This window comes from Amblyomma mixtum, chromosome 3 (genome assembly GCF_055824585.1).
Source record: "Amblyomma mixtum isolate Tamu chromosome 3, ASM5582458v1, whole genome shotgun sequence".
Classification (NCBI taxonomy): domain Eukaryota; kingdom Metazoa; phylum Arthropoda; class Arachnida; order Ixodida; family Ixodidae; genus Amblyomma; species Amblyomma mixtum.
This window is the reverse complement of record NC_143014.1, coordinates 337617795-337643966: the sequence shown is the minus strand read 5'-3', so window position 1 is coordinate 337643966 and position 26172 is coordinate 337617795. Positions and strand designations below refer to the sequence as shown.

The 26172-nt window shown below is 48.7% G+C and overlaps 1 protein-coding gene across 1 annotated transcript; it reads left to right on the top strand.

Moving 5' to 3' along the window:
• Nucleotides 1-19123: 19123 nt before the first annotated feature.
• LOC149356090 (neprilysin-2-like) lies at nucleotides 19124-20830 on the top strand. Its single transcript, XM_089576252.1, has one exon. The coding sequence runs from the start codon at nucleotides 19124-19126 to the stop codon at nucleotides 20828-20830; it is 1707 nt and encodes a 568-aa protein (XP_089432378.1).
• Nucleotides 20831-26172: the final 5342 nt, after the last annotated feature.

Below are 26172 nucleotides of genomic sequence, written 5' to 3'. Positions count from 1 at the left end.
ATGTGCTGTATAATGCCACGTATCATTGAAGTGTCCGTTCGTTCGCGCAAGGCCGCAGGAAAGGGGTGTTATCATTTGTGTTCGTGACGCGAGAAGCGACCGGACTAATCTCGATTGATCAGAGCCATGCCGAGCTGCATCTACGTGTTTCCAGATTACTCTAGATGATGTCGACCTGTTATCTCAAAGTTTCCTTGCCGACTTTAAATTGAACGATGCCGCGAGCAGCGCGCATTCGAAGTGCGACGACTGACGAGCACGTTTGTTGCATACGCCGCCGCCGAGTGATTCAGTTCTTTTGCGGGCGCAAGTCAGCGCAAATAAAGAGCTTCGTTTGCAAGCCTTGTTGCTGTATTCCTGACCGCTGGAGTGCCGTCACTACAACGTGACAATATTTCACGTCGATCTCGGAAGTCAGGGAGTTGAGGAAGGGTTGAGGTGGGGTTGATTGAACGGCATAATTATTCCGTTTAAATACCACCCCGCCTTGACCTGCAGCATGTAGGGGCAAGGAAAATGGAAAACCAATGCCAGAGCTCAGCGCCTACATTCGCGAGCATGCTGATGCGGCTCGCAAGAGCGCAGTCACCTCCCTGGCCTCTTTAAGCTCGGACATGAGCTCTTTGTTTTCGTTCATGACCTTTTCAAACTCTGAGCTGAGCCTTGTGTGCTGAACTCCCAGCTCGACGAGCGGGTCTACCCAGGCGACCTCCCTGGCCTTCTTGGCAGCCCGGGACTTGCTGGCAGCTTCGTTGTTCTTCCTGCGTCGCTCCAAATAAGCCGAGTCCTTGTAGTTATTCTGACCGTAACTCCGGCGTCTCTTCGGACCGACGGTGCTGGCGCATTGCTCAGGAGGACCCCCCTCAGAGGCAGAGCCGCCGGTGACTCTTTCAGAAAATGTAGGGGAAGACGAGTTGCTGCTATCCGAAGATGTACGGATGTTCGTCAGAGTGATCGAGCCGAAGGATTTCGCGGCCTGGGTCGTGGGGTACCTGGAGGCTTGCGACGAAGCCTGGAACGAGCACTGTGTGGACGTTGACTGAATCCTGGATGAAACGTCCAGCGGCAGCTCCTGGTAGGCTTGTGGCTCATTGGCAGAGCTTTGACTGCATAAGTCCAACTCCGGAGACGGGGACAGCAGGGGTAATACGTCGACGAAGCCTCGAATGGAGTAGTCGTAATGTTCCATTTCGGCTGCCGAGAAGGTACCAATAGTCCAATATATTCTGCATGGGGGAAAGAAAAAAACAGAAAAGAAAAGCTTTAAAGGGACTGAACACTGACCAAAAACGTGACATGAAATTATGGCGGAAATGAAAATGTCATGCTTCAAATTGTAAAAATTGAGCACTGCAGTATTAGGGAAACGAGAATTTATTATCGTAATGCGCTAATGAAAATTGCACGAAAAGCCATCTAGCGGTGCAACTCGCAAGAATCACTGTAGCCTACCATGTGACCACATCTCGGCAAAATATCGCTGAATTGATTTCAGCGGCCAGTGTATTTTTTTCTTCTTTCAGGATAATATAATCAACAGTTTGACGAAAATTCGTCTGGTGAGGCACTGAGTTAAAGGAAAAAGAATACGGTGACTGACCAAGTCAAGAAATTTTGAGCCGTTTCAGAACCTCGTACGGGTGCATTGATCACTGAGTGGGACAGGAAGCGCCGCGACTTATATACGCTACACGGGGCGTAACGATCGTGCGTAGATTGGTGGCATATTTCCTTGCATCCGGTTCATGGTAGCTGGTGTCGATTGGATGATTAGGGATTCCAGCAGCCGCCGAGATGACACATTACTTTCCTTCGCGACAACAGTGGCGTGGTCCCAGTCACTCGCGTGACCATGTTCTCGCACATGGTGCGCAATGGCGTTAGTCGCGTGATTATTATTTCTTTAGTCACGTTTTTGTTCATTAAGCCATCATGTGAACTTTCCCGTCGCACCAATGTACACCTGGGGGCAGCCAGCACATGGTATCTTGTATATGACACCTGGAAACTCTTCACGTTCACGAGCTGGTTGCGGAGCTTGCTTGTCGGGTTGCGGGCAGTGCGCAGGTCGTATTTTGAAAATACGCGCGCAAGTGCCTCGCTGATTCCCCGCACGTAAGGAATGGCTGCACGTGCCTGGAACGTCTTGTCGCTCTCTGTTTCCGACTTCAATATCCCCTTCTCAATTTTGCAGATAAAGCGACTAGGATAGCCGTTGCAAGTCAGCTCCCGGCGGACCGTCCTCAGTTCGTTTTTATTGCGAAAGCAATACTTTTTTCACTTTCAGCTCCTCGCGTGGCGAGGCCGCGGTAGCTACCACTGAGCTTTATCTTGACCTCTGCTATGACGTCATACCATCTGCCGCAAAAACCAGGGGCCCAACTTGTGCCGTTTCGAGGCGAGGCCGCGCTTGGTAGCTGCTGCCTAAAGGCGCGGTTATACTCCGACGTTTTCGGCGCGCGGGCGAAAGCCGGTTGTGGTCGGGTACGTCTGATCGGCGACGCTACGCCAGGCGCAGTTCGGGAGCTCTACAGTCCAGCCGCTCCGACGCGAGGCAGCGCATGCGCAGAACGTTCTTCGTTCGAAAACCGGCTGGGAGAGGAGGCGAATGGCGAAGGGCGTAGAGGGGAGGAGTGGCGTGGGAGGCACGCGCTGTGCATTCTGGGCGGGCGGCTTCGGCGCGCTCTCGGCGCGGCCCGCGCGAAATGCAGCCGGCTGCATTCCGCGCCGGGCGCTGTCAGACCGCGCCGGAAGCCGCCGAACCCGCTGGCGATCGGGCGCCGCTAGAGTATAGAGGGTCGCGTTTCGTCGACATGACGTCGCCGTGCCGCGCGCGCACGCGCGCGCGCTCTACGTCGGAGTATAACCGCGCCTCTCCGGCGCCCGCCGCGCGCGGCGCGCCTTTCAGCGCATCACACACCGGGATAACGGTAATCTACACACGACCACTTCAGCATTGGATTGGATTGCATTGGATTGGATTATATTGGATTGGATTGCATTGGAGTGGATTGGATTTCAATGTATTGGATTGGATTGTATAACCGATGCAGCACCACAAGTCTAACCACAAGCACCACCACCAGCTACACTACCAGCTGAACCATGGCGTAACTACGGATATTGCTTTGCAATTACCGGGCTTAACCAGGCTAAGCCACAGCCATTTTTTAATGAATTGTCATCTGAGCAGATGCGTACGGCACGTGTTATTAAAGATGATACCACTGACGTCTTGTGGCCGGCCGGATGACAAGACATAAAATTGAGGTAGCGACCTGTGTGCGTAGGCTTCCTGTAGACCCAGAAGGTGAGGGCGCCCTCATCAGAGCGGACCAGTACATCTAAGAAAGGTAATGCGCTGTCTTTTTCAAGTTTCAGGGTGAACTCTATATGCGCATTCTGGGCATTTAAGGCTGTCCAGGAAGTGTGAGTCGTCGTAAGTAGTTAAGGCTGCCATAGGAAACCAATGAAGAACGTTTGCGACGACAGCAAATCGCTACTAGCAAATTAGAGTCGAACCAAAGTTAAACAGCGTCGCTGTGTCATCAGTCTTCCAGGACAGTGTAATCTGCCCTACACCTTTTAGCTGGCTGATTAGCATTGCTAAGCACGAAATATTGGGCGAAAGCACAGTGTATTGCAGGGGGACACCACCACCACTTATCTGGTTCGGGAGGTCCGCCATGACGCCACGAAGTTCGCGCATGCGCACCTGTGGCTTTTTCTGACGACGGGGCCCACGCTAGCCTCGGTGTTGACTACCCTAGTGAAGCTTTTCGCTTCAAAATCCATACTGTACCATATATTATGCAGTACCATTCCTTAAGGTAGAAAACTTCACCGCCTCTCTCGCTGTCATGCCTGCTGTCACGTGGTGTGAAACAAGACGAATGGACATGCAACAAAATAATTTCGATCCCACAGCAGTGTTAAGTATGTCTGCTCTGGTTGCAAGTTAAAAAGAGAACGGAAAGGCATAGGTGAGATTCGAACTCACGATCTCCTTTTGAATAGACAGGCGCTTTAACCAACTAAGCCACGGCGCCGCACGGCAATGCACAACGGTGAGCTCTTCTGGAGCATCTCTCGGATATAGTTCGACTTGTCGCACCTAATTAATGGTTTTGGTTTCTTTGGTTTATGGGGTTTAACGTCCCAAAGCGACTCAGGCTATGAGAGATGCCGTAGTGAAGGGCTCCCGAAATTTCGTCCACCTGGGGTTCTTTTACGTGCACTGACATCGCACAGTACACGGGCCTCGAATTTCTCCTCCAAAGAAATTCAACCGCCGCGGCCGGGATCGAACCCGCGTCTTTCGGGCTAGCAGCCGAGCACCATAACCAACCTAATTAATGTTAGTTAATTTACGTTGAGCCAAGGACACCGCTCGCCCGGTCACCACAGCGTGACACATTGATGGCGATCGGCCTCTTTTGCAATCCTCGGGAAGCGTACACGCTTTTGAGGAACCTCTGAGTTTCGTTTACCATCGTCTTTTTGATGCCCGCTTTCGCTTCTTGCTGGCACGGGTGGTAGAGAGAACGAAGAGTGAAATGTTCATGGATGGCCACCGTTAAGCCCGTGGAATGCAGGTGGAAGCTGAGATGAACAGAATAAAAAGAAAACTTGTGCAATTATATTAATACGAGCTCAAAGAAGAATGCTAGCGGTGCAACTATAACTTTGGAAGTAATTTATGGTGCTTGTACGCACATTTCTAAATACAAACACGATTTATCTTGTAAAAAACGCTATTTCCGATCTGAAGACTCTCACTTCAATAAGATAAGCTCTCCTGGCTTCTCCTTATAGATATATTAATAGGCAGGAGCGAAGTAATATTGCAGGACTATTGTTGGTCACCATCAGTGTCTCCAACACTAAGAAATCGTGCTTAATTGCTAACGGCCTTTTTCTGACTCTCACTTCAATCGCAGACAGAGCGAGAAAGAATATTTGAATGCTCAGAGAGACGGGACAGAACCAAATAATGAAAAAAAAATCTAAAAACTAAAGAAAAAGGCCGACAGCAATTAAGCACGTTTTCTAGCAGTGGAGACAGCGATGGTGACCAAACAAAAAATTCAGGGGGCACTTTGACTGTCTAAACTGCGTAGAGGCGAAAGCGTTTTCCGCACCACTTTCAGTGCTTCTGTGGCACTGGTGGCGTCACATGTAATGGAGTACTAATTACTAAGTGATGACAAAACACTAATTAATTGTTAATTACTGATTAATGTCTGAATACTAATTAACTGCTAATTAAGCTTAAGCTTCGCCTTTAGGAGCGGAACGCGACAGCGTGTTGTAGCGCTGCCAGGGAGTCCACGGAACGCCACTACCCGTTCGGCGTGATGCCTTGCCCTTTGAACGCTTTTTGAGGAAAGGAAAGGGCGCAGTAATTCTGTCATCTCGGTGGACACCTGAACTGCACCGTAGAGGAAGGGAGGAAGTGGGAGCGGAAGAAGAAAGACAACGATGGCCCGTAATGAAGAAAATGAAGATTGTATTTGAGGAAAGAAAATTACGCAGTAACTGTCTCACATATCTCGGTGGCCACCCGTCAAAATTCAGGGGGGGGGGGGGTGCACTTTTTTGACCTAAAGTGTGGTCACTGATGTGTGTTTAAGATGTTAAGCTTCGCCTCTAAGAGTGGAACGCGAGAGCGTCTTGCAACGCTGCCAGGGAGTCCATAGAACGCCATCGCCCATTCGGTTCTACGCTCGTCGGTAAATTGGTTTTTGAGGAAAGGAAATGTATTTCTCTCTCATATCTCGGTGGACACCTAAACCTCGCCGGAAGGAAAGGGAGGAGGATGGCAGTGAGCGAAGACACCGTATTCACTAGACGTGCCTTTGTTCATTCCAAACCATCGAGCTGGCATGGCGGAGTGGATAGCATTCTCGTCTCGCACTGCGAAGACCGGGGTTCGATTCCCGAGCTCGACCAATTTCTTACTAGGTTTTATTTATTTATATGGCCTGACTAGAGAAGTTAATTAGGCTAATTGTGTAATTAAGCAATTAACTAAGCTCAGTCCCACTTACTTGGAGCATCACTATATGGTCCCTTCAATTGGTTGCATGGTTACTAGCCAAAGTACAATTGGCCCCGTTTGAAATTGGCGCACTGTGACGTCACGACCGTTTCGACCAACTGAAATGCGTGACTTTATCTGTCGACAACTGCTGCTTACAACGATGAGACATTAAAGGCTTTCGCATTAATAGTCCTTCAATATTACTTCGCTACTGCCTATAATTATTACTATAAGGAGAAGCCAGGAGAGCTTACCTCATTTTACTCATCATCATTATCATCATCGGTTAATTAGTTACGGTTTCTGAAGCACTAAGAAAGTGGGGAGCGAACATAATAAATAAATTTAAACCTGTGCGCGACCTCTGCGACTCGCCATTGTGAATCCGCCTAAAGATTAAGTTTCACCATAAAATTAGGGTTGCCTGAATGTAATATGCATGCACCTTATTTATTTTTCATCTATTACACTATTTCTGATGTCAGTTGTGGGATATGTTTTTTTTTTTTTGCATTTGACACATGGCGCATATAAAAAAATGAACCAGGAGAAGCGTAATCAAAAGAAAAAAAAGGAATGCGACAGTTATGAAGCCATCTCAAGGCTCTGAATATCTTTTCCTGTAGTCATATTTTATCGCTTATGATGATCACCGCATTCCATTTTCTCCATCGTTTTTTCTGGTTTGTGTACAACTCTATGGCGTGTTGCATTCAGCACCATGCGTTGCATTGCAAGATACTGTGCCTGCCGAAACAACACAGAAATAGAAAGGACGAAAGAACGGTGAATGAGCGGTGGGAATGAGTGCTGTCCAGCTCGGACTCGAGAGTTCAGCCGGAGCTGACCGGAAGGGCAAGAACGGCTGCAAGGTACAATGGACTCCTGGAACAGGCAGAGGGACAACCGCCCGTTTTAGTTTCAAGTAAAAAGTCTTTCCGTCATCATCACCCGTTCCAGCCACGCGAACCCTACCTCGTGCGCTCGCGCGAGCGTGGCTTGAAGAGCAAGAAGCAGAAGATTATCAAGCGTAACGGCCGGCACGCCGGAGGAACGGCACGCTGGCTATTGCCCTCTCGAAGCGAACGCGGAGTCGAGGCTTACTGCTGAACAACGACCTCCTGTCTCCCGGCGCATCGTGTGCCACGGCTGCACGGAGTCCTGCTGTTCCCTCTCCTCCCCGTTGGTGCTGCTCTTCCACGGACTGCCTCTGCGTCTTCTGGCCGTCTTCAAATTTTGGTGAGGCCGTTCCGCGAGTGGGGGATTTGGTCAGGTCTTTCCCCCTTTGGATGTAGGTTCGAAGGCTTTGCAGGTTCTCCGCCATGGCTATGTCTTCTCCGGGCTCAGGTCCGGTAACCTGGTTCGCCAGTTTACCGGCTGAAAATCTGCCGCTAACATCTTTTAGTCAAAACGGTGTCAAGCTAATCCCTGTGGCGCTGGTCCCTGTAGGAGATGGTGTAATTAAAATAAAATACTCTCGATTGATCCAGGAGCAGCTGAAGGCAGCCACCAGCCACTATCTTGAGATTTCGGAGGTGCGACCATTTGGAAAGAGAGGAATTCTATGCAAATCGGCTCACTTGGATTGCGTTGCCGATTTGCGGCAGTGCACCTCTTTCGCCTCACTACCGGTGAAGGTATTCATCCCTGAGCAGCTAGCCTGCGTAAAAGGAATTATCCGCGCTGTGGATCCTTCCGCTACACCAGGGGAAATTCTTGCAGACTTTCATGACGCCGGTGTTGGGATCCTTTCAGTTTACCGCTGCGGCAGAGAGGCTGGAGGCTCTCGAACACCAACGGAGTCGGTTATTGCAATATTTGCAGGGTACTCTTGTCCGTCCGAGATCAAAGTTTGGCCTATTGTGTACCGTGTAGACCCACTGCAGCCCCGTCCTTTACAATGTAAGAATTGCTGGCGGTTCGGTCACAGTGACAAATCTTGCAAGTCCGTAACGCGCTGTCGCATTTGTGGCGGTGATCATGCACACGACATTTGCACTTCTGAGTCGCTTAGCTGCTGTCTTTGCCACTCTGATTACACAGCTGACGACCCCACCTGCCCGAAGCGTGCCGATGAGCAGAACGTCTTGGACATTATTCAGCGTGACAGGTGCTCGCGCGCTGATGCATACGCCCGCCTTGACAGACGGCAGTGCTCATACGCAAGTATTGCCCGCACGACCACTGCTGATGTGGAGGCAGCCTTAACTAAGTCCGTTGTTGCTGCGGTGGAGAAGGCTGTTGCTGGCGTACTTGACCGCATGATCAGTACGTTCAGCGATGCCTTGTCCCAGGTCATTTCCGCGCAGGCTGCTTCATCGGCTTTAAATAACCTCAACTCGTCTATCTGTCCTCCCTCCTCTGCCACTGCTGCTATTCAGCCCACCACCCCTTCTGCCTCCACGTCCGTGGGTGTAAATGACTCTGACCAAGTCCCCCTCTCTAACACTTGTGAGTCAGATGTTGAAATGACTACTCCATCTCAGAAGCGTCGTGCTTCCTCTTCTCCTTCGAAATCTGACCATCATCATGGTAAGACTAAGAAAAGTTCGCCTGGAATTTCAAAGAAAACAGATGTGTTGAAAGAGGCTGTTATGGCGGGAATATCTGTTCTCCAGTGGAATTGTCGCTCTATATCATCTTCTTTCCCCGATTTACAGCAGCTTATACTAAAACATAGTCCAGACATTATTTTAATACAGGAGTCGTGGCTCAATCCTAATCGCCCATTTTCAATTAAAAATTTCTCGGTTTTTAGAAATGATCGCCCAAACGGCGGGGTGGGGGCTTACTAACATTGATTTCAACGAAACTGTATCATCGTGCTAAAGTGTCTCACAAAATTATGAGACCTGATTGTGAGATACTTGCCGTTGAAATCACTATTCCGCAGTGCGCCCCTGTTACGGTGGCAAATATCTACTTCCCCGCAGGAGTCCGTAGGACGGATGAGCTTGATGCGTTACTGCGTAACAGCAGACGAGTAGTTCTAGCTGGGGACTTCAATTCTCATCATGTAATTTGGGGTTTCAGATCAGACTTTAGCGGGAAATTAATTTGGTCTTGGATGTCAGCAAACGGCGTGTGCTGTTACAATAGTCGCGCCATAACTTACATGAGGGCTAATTCTCGATCAGCTATTGATTTAACGCTAGCAGTTAATGGTACAGCGGTATCTTCGTGGTGTACAGTTGACTGCGGTACGTCCAGTGACCACTCCCCAATCACTTTCACTATTGCGTGCAGTCCAGTCAGGGCGACTGGTTCGCCACAAAAATTTATAAATACTATACTGTTCAAGAACCTCCTAGGTGAGGCCCTCTCGTCTGTTGCCCCTTCCGATAAATCTGACGGGGGCCCTCAAGTATTAAATTCTGTGTTAGACGCCTCTCGGCGAGCAGTCTTTACAGTCCGGTCAGGCGTTGAAAATAAGACTCCTTCCAGTTGGTGGAATGACGACTGCGAAAAAGCCTATCGTCAAAGGAAAGCTGCATGGAAGAGTCTAACGCACAACCAGTGCCCAAAGAACTGGATAAATTACAAATTCTTTGCAGCCTCTTTTAAAAGAACAATATCGAAGGCTAAGGATGATTACAATGCCAGCCTGAACACCTATCTGTCTAATCCTGTCAACCGGAAGTCTCTTTATAGATTCATGGAACGTACTCATGTGCTGCCCTCTTCTCACATCTCTCAGTCCACAGTATTGCCACCTCGGGACGAAAAAGATAAACTAGAGTCCATAGCCCAAGGCCTTGCTGTGCGTTTTTGAGCTCGCACTACCTTTCCATCAACCCCGTTTCATTTGGGTGGAGACTTCACTAAGGTATCTGTATCTGATTTAGCGTCTGTAGTTAATTGCCTGCAATCTGCTGCCCCTGGGATTGACGGAGTAACAGTTGGCATGCTTAAAATCCTAATGCAAGACTTTGCCCCGTACCTCTTGCAGATTGTGAACTGGTCTTTGGAAAAAGCCTGGATTCCACAAAATTGGAAAACAGCGAAAATTATTTTACTGCTGAAAGAGCAGGGGAAGGGTTTTGATCTCGACAATATTCAGCCGATTGCTCTCACATAAAATTTGGTTAAGCTTGTAGAGCGGGTAGTCTTGAGCCGCCTCACGAGTCATATTCTGAGTCTTCAAGGTTTTAGCGAGGCTCAGATTGGCTTCCGCCGGGGGTGTTTGATTTGGACCGCGCACATAGACTTGGAGGGCCGTATTAAGGTTGCTATGAGGCAAAATGAGGTATCAGCTCTGGTTACTTCAGATATTGCACAGGCTTACGACAGCGTTGAACACAGCATTTTGCTTCATAAACTGGCTAATGTACAACCTCCTTTGCACCTCTTTGCGTGGATAGGAGAGTTCTTAAAGAATAGAGCGTTCTTTTGTTCTAAGGGTACGTTAACTTCTGCAACATACGCCCAGTCTAGAGGTGTCCCACAAGGCTCCGTTCTTTCTCCGTTATTGTTTAACATACTAATGCGTGATATCCCTATTCACCCAGCTGTAAAATTTTATGTGTATGTGGATGATATTGCTTTTTTCGCTTCTGCCAAAGACATTCATGTCCTGTAGCAATTACTGCAAGAGTATTTAAGTGCTCTGGAAGTTTGGCTAGACAGCATAAAGATAACTTTAAATGTGAACAAGTGTGCCATCCTTGTTTTCCCACAAGCAACCCCTCTTTACATCTCTCTGTCGTATCACTCTATCCTCATCCTGCAAGTTGATTCAACAAAATACTTGGGTATAATATATGACCCGCATTTAGACTGGCGGCCACACATTAGAAGCATCGCGCTTAAGGGTGAGCGTGCCCTTGGCCGGTTGGTGAGGATCAGCAAGAAAAAATTCGGTACGCGACGAGACATTCTACTACTTCTTTATAAGACCTATGCACGGCCAATCCTTGAATTCGGCTTCGTTCTCTTTTCTGGGTGCCCAAAGTACAAGCGTGAACCCCTGTTTGTTATGGAGAGACGCGCTCTGTGACTTTGCTTAGGTCTGCCTAAATCAGTAGCTAATGCTGTGTTGTACTTCGAGGCGCGAATACCTGATCTCAATTCCCGGTTTGAGCTTATCACTGTGCGGACATTTTTAAGGTCTTTGGAGCCTGTTCCTGGATTGGCTAACCCTATATTTACAACGAACCCAACTCTCTTCTTTGGTACTCCCTGGCCTCGGTATAAGCTCCCTCAGGTGGTGTTCACTAACTCCCTGCTGTCAAATATTTCTGTTTCAATGAGATCTTTAGTACTAGTAAACCACAGGCGGGATGACACGGCAGTCTTCTTTGATAACATCCTCCCAAGGAACGCTAAGAACCTGCCCGCCAATATGTTAAATGGGCTCATAGAGGAGTACCTAGACAATTTTCCTAACCATATTGCCGTCTATACAGATGCCTCCCAGCAAAATGAAAAGGCCGCTATTGGTATTTACTCAAGGGCTCTTGATTGGAGCTTCTCATTTCGGGCCCCTGACTATACCCCTATTTTTGTAGCTGAGTTTCTGGCCATTGAGTTGGCCTTAATAAGGATTCCCATTCCCATGCAGTATCACTCGGGTTATTATACTCTCAGACAACCTTTCTGTTTTGGCAGCGCTCGAAACCTCGAGTGATACTCCTATGAGCCGTTCCCTTCAATTTTTTATTCCTGCACATGTTTCAGAAGTTCGCTTTCACTGGGTCCCTGGGCACTGTGGCATTGTTTCTAATGAGACGGCTGATTTTTTAGCAAAGTCTGCCCTTGATGGTCCTATTGTCCCTTTCGTCCGAAATACTGTTCACTTGACTCTAGCACGCTTTCAGCGATTCCAACGTTTCCACACCTTGAGCCATGAACCTCTCCTCGCTGCAGCGGATTTTCAACACCTGGCATTTCCTTGGAGTGTGCGGATGTGCAGTTCGAGGGAATGTGAGGTGTCCATGACCCTTTTGCGCTGCAGGATACCGCGGCTAAATCTTTATTTATGCCGATCGGGGCTTTCGATATCCAACCTATGTGAGGCTTGTGGCGAAATTGAGTCTATAGAACATTTTTTCCTCTCCTGCCGGCGGCTCGCTGCTCTCCGTAGAATTTACTTGGAGATCCCCCTCGCTCGGCTTGGGCTTCCTCTATCTATTCCGATTCTCTTATCCTTCGGGGCAAGCGCCAAGGGATATGCCCTGAAACCAGTGTTCGATTCTATTCACGATTATATAATTTCAACTGGTCGATTCCTCTGCTAGAATGTGAATTCACAACTTTTCTTCCTCCGTATTTTTTGTTTTGTACAAATTCTAGCTCTGCGTCCCAAAATTTTATATTTAAATATGCTCCATCACCTGTACATGAGTGCGTTTGTATCCGCTGTGCACCCTGGCCAATCCCCCACCGTGGGTATGTGCCATTCAGCCCGAGGACATCATCATCATCATCAACGGCCGGCCATGTCGACGCCCAAGGATCGCTCGAAGGTTTCTCGCTAGGAGCCGTGGCCACAAGTCTTCCATATCAGAGGGCGGCGGGAAACGGCGGTCTTCAGCGCCCGCTGACGATGCGGGCCGGAAGGCCAGCAAGAGCGACGTCGCCCAAGATGGCGGACGCGTACGCGGCGACGTCGCGGCCTTCTCCAAGCCCACCTCGGCCCCGCCTGATGCGCCGCCGTTGCCAAAACCTGAGGACATTCCCGCGGGTTCGAACCCCCTCCCGCCAGCTTCGTCCTCATTGCAACAACCTAAGGACGCTGCCACCGTCTCCTACCAGGACTTGCCACCTCTTGCATCGCCGTCTGAACAGCCTGGGGACGTGGCCGTGGTCTCGAACGAGGTCCCTCCGCTGGCTGTACCCTCGTCGGAACAACCTCACGGCAACGCCGTGGCCCCTGACCAGGGCTCACCGCCACCGGTTGTGTCCTCGCCGCAATAGCCTGAAGACGTTACCGCGGTCTCCAACCTGGTCCCGCCACAAACTACGTCCGCAGCTCAGCAGCCTGCGGACGTCTCCGCAGTTTCCGTTCCCGGCCGGCCGTTCGGCGCATCCTCACCGAAGCCTCGCGACGGCGACCCTGCGGTTCCCGCTGGACCCGACTTTCTGCCAGCGTTGCCAGTGCCAGCTGTACCGGTAGGTGCGGTTTCGTTCGGGGTGCTTGTAAAGCACTGTGGTGCATCGTTGTAGTGACCCGAGGCGGGTCTAATCAAGGAGGCTCTGGCTAAGCCTTTCGGATCGAGTTACTTAGGGGGAAAATCTGAACATGCTTGGCGGTTCGTGGCAGAAGCGCTACATGGGAGGAAGGAGCCCTACGGCAGTTAAGATTTTAAGGCGCCTCCTCACTAACCGGCATCTATTTTGATGCTTGCAAGATTCGACGAACTCGAAACGCAAAAAAAAATCGAAAAGCACAGCGAAGTCGTTGGCCTTCTCTCAACGCATGTAGGCTTAACGGTTATCCAGATGTATATCGTAGTGGTGCCAGGACCTTTATCGAGCTGTTTCGATTCTTTACCCGAATGAAACTGGTATGCTCCACTGGTTCTCAGTTTTCGTGAAAGGAGGTGCGGGTTATAGAATCGTGTTAGATTGTGCAACTTTTACAGTCAATGCCAATATGATGAGTTTCATTGTGCTTCGGCCGCCGCGATGGCTCAGCGGTTATGGTGCTCGGCTGCTGACCCGAAAGACGCGGGTTCGATCCCGGCCGCGGCGGCTGTAATTTCTTAAGAGGAGAAATTCTAGAGGCCCGTGTACAGTGCGATGTCAGTGCCCGTTAAAGAACCCCAGGTGGTCGAAATTTCCGGAGCCCTTCACTACGGCGTCTCTCATAGCCTCAGTCGCTTTGGGACGTTAAACCCCATAAACCAAACCAAACCATTGTGCTTCGATCGACCAAGAACGATAAAAGTTTTGAAGTGTGTCTGCCATCCTTAAAGAGGGGCCATGAAGGGCGGGTGGACAATTAATCAATGCAGCCATGTTCATGTAATGTTTCGCTGTAAGGCTTCAAATAAGGCTTCGCTGCTCAGCCATGTAGTGGGGCTCTTGTGTTATAAGTCAACTCCGCAGCAGGAATGAAGACAAGAGTTCCGTTCACCTTCAAGAGCACTGCAGGTCTGGCAATGCAAACCGTGCCGTGTACTCCGCGCTCCAGAAGCAGACCCAGCGGCCTGTATAAGGCTGTACTTTTCATCTTTTTTTGCGAAAGGAAAGCTGCGGTTGAACACGTTGTTCGAAGAGGTTCATTCTGATGTTATCATAGTCATATCAATTCTGATTGTAGCTTTGTGAGCGATATGAAAGGGAGAAAAGTTTGATCATTCATATACTGATTAATCCATAACTATGTGTGACAAGCATGTGTTTTTTTGTTTTGTAACTAGTTTTTCTCTTGGCGTATCATATCCAAAAGTCAAGCTCAAAATCAGCGAAGAAATAACCAGAAAATCCGCAGTTTTGTGCAAAGCGTTTGTTCACTTTTATACTTCTCACGACTGTCCGCCGCTTTTCTTATTATCTTATACCTCTGCCTGTTATTGTGTGTTTTAGACGACGCACTGGACATGTCGCGCTGGAGCGGTTCATTGCGTCAACACTACATCAGCTGTGGTGAGGGGTTGGCTGTGGGCAGAAGGGTGTGCTAGTCGCACCAACCAGTCGCATATGCCAGCTTTATGCCCACGTCGAGCTCAGGTTCCTGTGCGCCTCCCCCTCCAGGTGATTCCGTCTACCTTGGCAGTTCAGCGCCGTCAGTCGTCGCGCTGGCAATCCCGGACATCGGTTTCATTCAAAGGTGTCCGCAGGCCCAGCTACAACGTCGAGGGCTTCGAAACGCGCGATGGAGTTCCGTCTCCTTGGGGCTACCCTTCATCCTTCGTGGTGAGGAGACGCATCGTCCTCACGAGTAGTTTTTACCAGCTGCATGCATGCTCTCCGCCTCAGTAACGCTGTTCGGCTGCGGGACACGACGCTGTGCAATGAACTCCTGACGCGGTCGCCTGCATTCGGATGGAGGGGAAATACAAAAAAAAATGAAGTTTGCGCATTACGAGGGATTTGGGGCAGCACTGTTATAGTCACGCTAAGCCTAGCGGCCTATCGCATTCTGTTGTGCAGCCACCAAGTCATTATCTTTCTTACGTCATGGATGATGTCAACGCGCTGTTCTTGAATTTTCAAAGCCGTTCGCCACTTAGTGGCAGTGAAGGGAACTAGAAACGCTTGCCCCGAATTGATGGTAATTCTTGTTATACGAACCGCGAAATTCAGCAGTAGCTAGTAGTGTACTATCAGCGTCAAATGAAATGCGAACAAAGCACCTGAAACGCGAGCACAAAAAATCAAGCATATTAGAGGCTCGAGGTGAAGTACAGGCGTGGGCTATTAACATTTCAGAAGTGCGGTCTTTTCGGCTTCGATGGGAAAATCACCTGCTGATGTATTTTGCCTCCCTAGTATAATATCTGCGATTTGTGCTGTTCGCGTTTCAATTGGCTTTTTCGCGTTTCAATTGACGCTGACAGTACATCCTGACGACCAGCGCGAAATTCGACAAGGGAACTCGCCGAGTATAGCGTACGTGCTTCTAGTAGTACACTTATCAATAATTCAAAATCTGCGCAACTTCACCCCTTCATTCTTTCCTTCTCGGTACAGCCCATGGCTTTCACCCGGCTATTGAGCCGACTACCTGGGTTCGAATCTGGCCACGGTGACCGCGTTTTGATGGAGGCGAAACTGAACTCAAATGACGCCCGTGTGCTGTACGATGTCAGTGCATGTTAAAGATGCCTAGGTGGTCGAAATTATTCGGGAGCCCTCATTACGACACCTCTTTCTCACTTTCATCCTTTACTTCCTCATTCCTCTCTTCCCCTCAGGGCGCGGTAGAGGTTTTCACCGAGAAGTGAGACAGTTACTGTGCCTTTGCTTTCCTCAAAAACATTTTTCCCCACCTAGTGTAAAACTTCTATCCCGCCTTTTCTTTCGTTAGGACTAATATTCCTGTACAGAGGCTCTCTGCGGCTCCCGCAGAGTTGGGACAGCGATGCTTTGTTTAGTTTATGGGGTTTAACTCAAAGCCTCAGGCTATAAGGGACGCCGTAGTGAAGGGCTCCTGAAATTTCGCCCACCTGGGGTTCTTTAGCGTGCACTGACATCGCACAGTACACGGGGCTCTAAAATTTCGCCTCCATTGAAATTCCACCGCCGCGACCGGTGGCGACCGATGCCTAGAGCACTGCTAGAGCTATGATATACTTAAATCTAGTGCGAAGCGACACCAGTGTGGATGGATGATACTGCTTTTTCGTAGTCTCCCGCGTTACGCGGCATGTTTAAAGCTATAGCTTTAAAGCTCCTATTCGGCAGAAAATGCGGCGTCGACGTGATGGCGAGAAACCCGCCTCACGGATGGATGTCAGGAAGCGTTTCATATCCACTTTGCTTGACGTCGCATAGTGGCGCCGGCATGCGGAGGCCAGCGGAAAATTCCCGGGACCTGATCTACGCCGCTGCCCCAGCAGAGGGCGCAGGAGCTGTATAAAGTTTTCACGACGCGGGATCTGAGTCTGGGGGGAATGCTTCTGTGTGTATAGAGAAGCAAGATTAAGGGCGTAAACTGCAGTGTGGAATAGTTCAAAGACAAAAATGTCTAAACTGTGTTATAATTGTGGTAAATTTGTGAACGTGAAAAAACAATAGCGACTGTTTGTGAAGGGAAACCACTGAAGGGAGCCATTAACGCTATCGCTTCATACCCTTAAAGGTGGAGTTTAAGTGGCCCCCTATATTTTTTTTCAGAGTGAAATGTGTGGGGCATAAACTTGCTGGTGTTATTGGGCAACACATTTGCGGACAACGACCCGCAATCAATCAATCAATCAATCAATCAATCAATCAATCAATCAATCAATCAATCAAGCAAGCAATCAATCCATCAATCAATCAATGAACCCGGCGTATTTTGCGGGCAGTGATCTCACGCTTACGTGGAGCATCAGAGAGGCGTTTCGAAATGCTTACCGGATGCACCCGATGACGGCGAATGTTGCACGAGGAGCGAGGCACGGGCGGCGTGCACAAGAGGTCGCGCCTCTTGCCCTCCTGCCTGTAGCTTCCACACAGCTGCTCTCTGCAAGGCAGTGGCAGTGTGTGTAACGGAATGGCGCCGGGTATCGACAGGTTATCCCATCTACAGCTACTGCTCTGGGAAAAAAGACCGGGGTTCAATGTGGCTTGAACCTAGTTATACGAGCGGAAGTTCTGTTAAGCATGGTATCCCCTGTCTCAGACAAAATGTCAAGGGTCAAGGGTCAAAGTCAGAGGTCAAGGTCAGGTACCCAATGTCCTAGTCATATGATTAGGTGGTCATACTACTATAGCTTAGGCCATACCACCACACAGTTAAGTTCGGATTGACCTTGTGAGGCATTGAAGGTCATTGTCGATGTGGTGCCCACGGTCTCAAATCACAGTAGTAAGGTGGAAAGTTGGGCGAGTTGAATCTTATTCATGATGAAGTTTAGCGCCAAAAACGAGGACAAAGAAGGAGTGAAGACACAACACGAGCGCTTTGACTGTTGTGTCAAAAGCGCTCGTGTTGTGTCTTCACTCCTTCTTTGTCCTCGTTTTTGGCGCTAAACTTCATCATGAATCAAATCACAGGTCAAGGGCAAATGTCAAGGGCAATGGTCAAGGTGAAAGGTCAAAGGTCAAAGGCAGATAACCGATGGTCATAGTCATACGATCACGTGGTCATAATACCTTAGCTTGGGCCATACCACCACGCAGGTTTGACCTTGCGAGGCGCTGAAGGTCACTATCTGATCCACATCAAATTCGGAAGTTGTACACCTAGAAGCGGAGCTCTCACTCTAATATGATTCCTGTCCTTACTGGCGAATGAATCTGCTTACGAAAGCCAGGCTAGCGTGTTTCGGCCGCATTTTTAAAAGTGCGTTTGATGTGTGTGGGATGACGAAAATAAAAATTAGTAACAAGGAAAAGAAGTGCGCAGTAGCAGTTTCCCTCTAAGTGGATACTTCAGCCGCGCCGAGAGGGAAATAATGAAGGGGGAATGGAAGAACGGGGAGACAAAGGGGCACCGTAGTGGGGCTTCGAATTAATTTCGACGACTTGGGATTCTTCCTTTTCCCCACGGCACCGTTGACGAGTACGCGATGTGCGACAGTTATCGAGCGTTTCCTTTTATGATGAAAAATGACCATTAGAAGTACTGATCGTGAAAGTTCCAGCTCATTGTTGAGAAGAATCTAAGCACATGCTTTCAGCTGATTAGCTTAGTGTCTTTTTCCCAGGAACTACTGCTCCGCCTCCTGGAGGCAGCTGCAAACACATACTCCAATCTGCACATCGTGAACAATAATTTATCCAACCGTAAGAACGCCCTATGCCGAACTTGTGGGGAGAAACTCACCATACGCCACACCCCACGACCCTGCCAAAACAAACGACAGCGACAAACATACAAAATACGAACGCGGAGCTAGGCTGCGCTATCAAGTTTGAACGCAGACGACCAGCTAAGGCTAGTCTAAAGCCCCCCTGTGGTCGCTGACGCTATTGAGCGGCTTTAGACTAGTAGAGTTCTCTCATCGGTAAGGATGAGACGTCGTTGACTAGGGGTGGCTACCAAGAGGATTCCGAGAGTTTTGAACTTCTAAGGCTAATAGAGTTTTAAATCAATCAATCAATCAATCAATCAATCAATCAATCAATCAATCAATCAATCAATCAGTCAGTGAATCCATGAATCAGTCAATCAATGAATCTATGAATCAATGTATGAATGAATGAATGAATCAATCAATCAATCAATCAATCAATCAATTAATCCGGGTCTAAGTAGTACTACCGACTTCTTTACAACGAGGACGATTGAAGTGTCAAGTTCATCGTGCTGCAGTGCATAATAAGCGTAATTTATGTTGCATTTGCAAGTGTTCCCCGTCGGCACCATTACATTCTGTTCATTCACAGGAACTGACACCACCACCCCAAGGCTTCGCCAAATGGTTCCCCTGGCTGGACGCGAAGACGGGTGCTGCACTCGCCGTCTTCCTTTTGATCGCGTCGGCCATGTTGGCAACTGTGCTGCAGGCCAGCCAGAGCAGAGGCGAGCGCGGCTGGCTGTGCATGACGATGCACTGCGCGGCACACAGGAACCTCCTCGACGCGGTTCTCAACGAGAGCGTGGACCCTTGCCAAGACTTCGACGTGTATGCCTGCCCACGCCACCGCACACCCTCCGCTGAGGCATACGGCCTGGACGCTTCGGCGTCCACTCTTTCATCCATGCGCCGACATTGGCTAGATGGATTTGGGAATTTACTGGAGGGCGGGAAAGAGTTCCTAGCGCTAGCAAACCAGGCGGCTGCCATATACGCCAGCTGTCTAACTCACAAGCCGACAAACAAGGACGCCGTAAAGCAGTTCGTGGATATGCTAATACTTGGATCCATCGACGAGCGACAGCAAGTGGCGAATGTGTTCGGTGTTCTTGTGGACGTCGCGTACAACTGGCAGGCGCCGCTGTGGTTCCGGGTTTCCGTCCAGCCCCAAAACGCTTACCATCCACTTCGCCGAGTACTCATCACCCGGAACCCGCTGATAGCGGAGTGGCAGGCAGCGCTAGAGGGACCGAATGCCAGCGACGAGTACCGCAAGCGTTGGAGTCAAACGGAGGGCGAGCATGCCAGCGACAACGTCATCTTCCGAAGCTACGAGACCAGGAGGACAATCTTGAGCATGTTATTGAGCAAGGGCGCGTCTACCACCGACGCGCTGCTGAAGTTTTCCCTGGGCGACGCATCCCGTTACAGCAGTTTCGCCAGTAACATGACGCAACTGCTTAATGAACGCATTAGACCGAATAAGGACTTCTCTAAAGATGATTTGATGATCTTTGAAGAAGTGCACTTGCTCGAAGTCATCAAAGCGGCTTTCGCCAGGTTCGAGAACGGAGAGCTGATGCAACATGTCCTGTGGCTCTTCAGGGATGTTTATGGTCCTGTAGCTGACCCTTCCATGCTACTGTCACATGGAGATGACCCAGAAGCCAACAGAACGCTCCACCGTTACTGCTCGTCTCAAGTGGAAGCCAGCTACCACCTGCTGGTCAACACTCTCTTTGCTTTCGTGCGCTTGACGCCTCTTGTACGCCAGTCCATCAGCGATCTGATAAAAGGAATGCATCAAAAAGCAGTACAGTTGATAACGGATGTAGACTGGCTAGAATGGCGCAGCAAGAGCATGGCTATCGCGAAGCTTGAGGGCCTCAAAACCCTCCTTTGGCCCCCAAATGAGCTTATCACGGAAGACGATCTATTCAACATATATGATGCTTTCCCTGACAATGCGTCCTCCTTCACAGAATATTGGATGGAGACACGAGGCGCGATCAGAAATTACACCACCCAGAATCCTTTAGGCAACGTTGAGCTCCTGGGCACTCTGGGCAGCTACGACGTGCCGATAATTAGCTACGTCCCCGTCTTGAATATCGCGTTAATCTCCATGGCAGCCTTGACAAGACCTCTCTTCTACGTAGCCGGGACCCAGGCGGTGAACTACGGAGGCCTCGGTTACCAGTACGCGAGAGAAATGGTGCGGGCGCTTGACAGTACAGGGGTTGGCATCGACGCATACGGAAGCATCGTGAAACGCTGGATTTCTGAACTAACTTCGGCCGAGTACGAGAAGCGCGTAGCGTGCCTTCGTTCGGTGGATAAAGACATCTTCCCAGACTTGCCTGCATTGGAGCTGGCGTACACGGCATACACTTAGGTAATGCAGAAGGACGGACCAAAGATTCTGGAGAGGAAGACCGAGACACAGATCTTCTTTATTACCATGTGCCTCGGGATGTGCAGGCAGCAGCGGGGGCATAAAGAGCCAGCCTGTAACAAGGCTGTCATGGCCTTTCAGCCGTTTGCTGAAGCGTTCAAGTGTGGCTCGTCCTCCAGGATGAACCTTAAGGAAAAATGTACGTTCTTTAAGTAGGATTTGCCAGAAGGGTTAGCTGCTAACAAACCATTGTTTTTGTGACCTTGTTTTTGATTCCCCCGGTGGGCTTCTTAAAAATACCGCCTCCAACTTGGTGTTTTTCTGTGCCCATGCTGTTCTTAGAGCAATTCAAAATGGCTTCGGGAACATTGCCTCATTTTAACGCAGATGTGTTTTTATATGCGGCTTTTTGATCGGCTGTGGCTGTGGGACTGTCATGAACTGTCGTGGCTGTCGTTGCTGTCGTGGCTGTCGAAGCCGCGGTGCATACGATCGGCTTTTTTTTCTTATTTTGGTTCGCAATGTTATTTGATGCTTATTTTTGCTGCAGCGCTTTTTTAAGGTTTGTCGCATTTTCGCGCTTAATTTCCAGCACAAGGGTCTTTCCCTCGTTTGTGTTCGAAATGGCCCTTTCTTGTATGGCTTTCTAGTTCTCAGTACATATCTGTAGTTTTTTCCTCTATCACAGTTCGTATGTTAGCTTTAGTGCTTAGACATGTGAGGCTGAACGAGCGGACAAATTTGCTAGAGAGAGCCCGCTCAAAATTTGCTGTGCTTGCATACAGTAGATGGCACGTTTTGACATTCCTAATGCACGTTTCTTGTTGGTGGAATGCAATATCCGTCAGATACAGATGTAAAATATACCCCATTCTCTTCGCCTTATTGCTTTCAACAATGATTCTTGGCTTGCACCTTTGCTTGCCTGAAAAGGTTGTCTGTTGTCGTGAGTACATTTTGTGTCGGGGTAGTCCTAATGCTTCCCTCCAGCGGAAGCATATTCATTGTGCATTTCTGACGGAACAGAGCATTCCATGTGCACTTAATTGGCTCCTGAAGGAACACACTGCTGGTGTTATCAGGTAACAGATTGTACTTGCGAAGTTCATAATTTGATTTGTTGCAAACTATTTAGTGATAACTCTCATATATTAGGACAATGACAAAATATTCCTTTCATCTGACCTTCATAATGTATACGACAGGTGTGTCAGAGAAGACCGCCCCTAATATTTAAAAGTCACTTTTGGAGCAACAATATGGCTTTGGCGACATAGAAATACCTGTGCTGGTGCATGCTGGTACACCTATGCATCGCTTTAATTTTTAATCCGATTGACTAGATTGCTGGCAGCTAGTAATAGACATGCTACAATACATACAATAGACGTCACGATGTTCGGCCATAAGGAGACAGTGAAAGTGGATCGCAGTGTTAGCAGTTGAAGATATAAGCTTCACTTTTATTTCGTGGATAACGCGCATTCGTGGGCAAATATGCACGTTAGGAATTTAAACAATAAGGACCATTTGACAGAGGTACTAAAATCGCTTTTTAACAAGTACAGGTACATATTAAAAAACATAAATAAGAGTACACAAGGCTGTTTTTGGTGGCGCCATGTAACTTGCACTTGCGCGCAATCAACAGAAAACGAAAGCAGTTACTAAAACGTCCTCAGAAAGTTAGGTGGGCGGTTGAGATTAAGAAGTTGAGGGGATACGGTGGCCACAGCTGACAAAGTATAGGGCCAATTGGAGAAACAAGGGAGAGACATTTGCCCTGCAGTAGTCAGGCTGCTGCTGTTGATGATGATGAGTTATTTATTTTAGTATTAAACCTGTCACAGTTTATGGTTTGTGTTTCGTTAGTGTCCTGTACTTTTTTTCTAGCTGCCGTCGTGAACAGTGCTCGACATTGAAGAGCTGAATTGAAACCTGCTATCCCAATTTGCTGCCTTAATGAAGGCGACTGCAGTTATCAGTCCCATAAAAATCCTTTAGTTAGGATAAATTCGTGTAAATAAGTTTTGAATGTTAGTAAAAGTGCAGGAAGAGGCAAGTTGATCTTACGAGATCGAAACACTGCGTTGAAGACGGAGGACCGAACAATACAGCGCACATTCTTCCTTCATGTGTAATGATTGTCCGTGTCCCTCCTATTTTATGGAGATAAGGTCATCCGAGGCTGAGCTGGTGGTGCTAGACTAACTCGGTTCTGCACAACTGTCCAAACCTGCCTCCTAATACTATAGCAGGTGGGGATGTTGGGATTGATATGAAAAGACATAGTTCGGAACGGCCACATACGAGGGTCGGCCAAAGCCAGGGAGTTTAACGAAAATTCGAGAAGAAAGGCCGCGATCGATTGGTGCAGAAATAGTACAGAGCGGAAGTAGACCAAAGAAAGAAAATCATAAAGCTTGGGTGGGAAGAATCCCAGGAGAAGGCTTAGGAAGAGATGGCGCGCGATTGTGGAGCAAGATATAGGGGTGAAGAGGCCGGCCAGCGTTCCTCCGTCCCTCTCGCAGAGCCACGCATACGACGAGCAGACGACAAGCAGACGACAAGCAGTCGGGCGGCGTTGGAACCGAACGCCCTTCGAGCGTCAAAAGCGAGGTGTGTTAAAACGGCAGTTGACGAGGCGCGAATCCCAAAGCTGGCCCCTCCGTCAGCTAATTAATTTAGCGCGAACCGCAAAGCGCCGCAAAGCGCGCACACGCACACACGACATACAACTCACGACTCCACGACAGCAGTTTTGTCAGAAAAACCGGCAGCACAGCAGCGCCTGCCAATGGAAGCATGATGTCGCTGGCGATGGAGCGGCGTTACCTACGCTTCGCTGGCTTCGCTTTCGTTTCCAGACGCGTTGCTTGCGTGTTTATAATCGCGATGCGTTGGAAATAAACCCAGCAGTTAGAGATTATTTATGCGTAACGCTGCTGATCACCTTTAGGTCCAGGCTTGGGCTTCCTTTAGACATCTTCGTTTTCTTCTAGAATGCCAGCGTTGTCGGGGCGATATATTTGTGATGAGGTACGGCCGCTAGGAAAGGCCCGGGTGTTTCCATTCAGCAACCGTGGCTGACACGAATCCGCGTGATGTTAGAGGTAATAAGTTAACACAAAAAATCAGCCTCGTAGTCACAAAGGCATACGGTACGGCTGGCAGAATCTCAAGCGAACAAACACTCCAGAAAACTAACTGGAAGACGAAGTTGTTGAGCCTAGATGACCTTGCACACAGTAATGGCCGCAAAATAAAGCCGCACAAAAATTTAATTTCAGCACGGATAGCAGTAACCCTCTTAAATAAACTTAAATCGATAAAAACGTTTTTAATAAGTGAAAACGAAACTAATAGCACGTCCAATAGATGGGAACCACCCACCTTGGTTCCATTGCACTGTCCTTGGCTTTTCCTTTGTGATTAAACTTTATCGATAAGGGTGCTTTATATGCGAACCGATAGACCAGTTATCCGCCAACTGTTCAAAAAATTTGCTTTTTGCGCATTCGAAACCTACTCGTAAACGTTGACACTTGGGTGACATGTCTGACAATGCAACCCCTTTAGAGCTCGGCATCCGCTATAACTACCGCAACAATTTTTATAGCCGTAGCTGTTAGTATTGCCCTAGAAATTTCGTCGTGGTGTGCTGTCACACTTGATGACGCTCTCAACCGGATCGGAGACAGGGGTGCGCTGAGCTTCGCTCTGCTGACACCACGGGCGCGCTAGTGTCGTAATGTAGGTCGGGCGTAGAAAGGAAAAAGTATGCGCGAAGGTCTGCATGGTTGCATCACACGCATTGATGCTGCTGTAACGTGACATGCAATGTGGCAGTTGGCTATATATAAAGAGATGGAGAACCTAAGCTTCTCGACATTCTGCTCTTTGACATGGAAGGAGAGGACGCTAGCTGCAGCCGGCCGTTGCCCTCGTTTCCGCGAGAGCGAAAACGATTATCGCGCGCGAATTTGAGGAGAACGTGCGCAAATGGCGAGACCATGCTGTGCGATGAGCCACTGCTATTTACACAATAAACGTAAACGCTGCCCATTTTTTTTTACTATAAATAACTAATTCTATAAATAACTAATTCTGAACTATTTTTTTCACTCGCTACTACTTGGGTAGAGCTTTAATAATTATTGCGAAATACATAATAATATTTTGCTTCAGTTGCATTTTGACATTGCTTGATGGTTAAATATGATCTGAGTGCATTCACAAAAGCAATCAGCGAATAACAATTAAGGTCTGCGTTTACTGCCATTCCCTTTGACTATATTCTCCTAAATATGCGAGCAAAAAAAAAAAGAGTGCTTTTTTCGGAGTGATTTGCTACTTCTCCTGCGCAGGGGAAATCGGAGGTTATCGATATACAAAAAGTTTATGCGTCCAGTGGGCTGACACTAAGAATTTTGCCTTTCTGTATGCTTCCCACGCAACCTTTGTTGTCTGATTTAGATACTGCCCCTTAATTTTACGAGGGTAATCCCAAAAGTAAGGTCGCCAAAGGGCTGCGGCCTCAGGGAAACTATTTGCGTGGCTGCTTGCCGTACTGCTGTGTGCATTGTTCCCCGTCTTCCAAACAAGCCATGACTAAGCGCGAAAGGGACTGCCAGTCTTGGCACGGCAGCCATTTGTAATGGAGCTTCCGTTTGTCGCTACCGCCAGGTGCGTAGTTCGCATAGTTATTCGATTTTTGAACGCAAAAGGCGGTCAACCAATCGAAATTCATCGCCAGTTGACGGAAGTGCACGGAGAGTTGTGCATGGATGTTAAACACGTCCGCAAGTGGTGTAGGGAGTTCGCCGCTGATGTTACTGAAATTCGCGACAAAAAGAATGAAGCTGAGACCGTCAATTTCTGATGAGACAGTCGCGAAGGTCGAAGAAATGATGCGGCAAGATTGGAGAATCACACTCGACGAGCTCTGCATTTTGGTTCCTTGGGTTTCTAGAAGCACTATTCACAGGATTTTGACAGCAAAGTTGAAATATCTGAAGGTGCGCTCTAGATGGGTTCCGCGAATGCTCACAGACGACCATCAATGGCAGTGCGTTGACTCCTCCCGCCAACTTCTTCGAGGTTATGGATATCAAAAGGAGACCTTTTTGTATTCCATTGTTACGGGTGACGAAACCTAGACATTCCACTTCACACCTGAGACCAAACAAGAATCACGTGAGTGGCGGCACCCCTCTTCGCAAAAGACGCGAAAATTCAAGCGAACACAGTCTGTCGGTAAAGTCATGGCAACTGTGTTTTGTGACCGAAAAAGGGTATTGTTGGTAGACTTCATGGCTTCTGGCAGCACAGTAAACGCGGAC

Excerpts from the sequence above, each read along its gene's own strand:
- LOC149356090 (XM_089576252.1), top strand. The coding sequence starts at position 19,124 with ATGTTGGCAACTGTGCTGCAGGCCAGCCAGAGCAGAGGCGAGCGCGGC.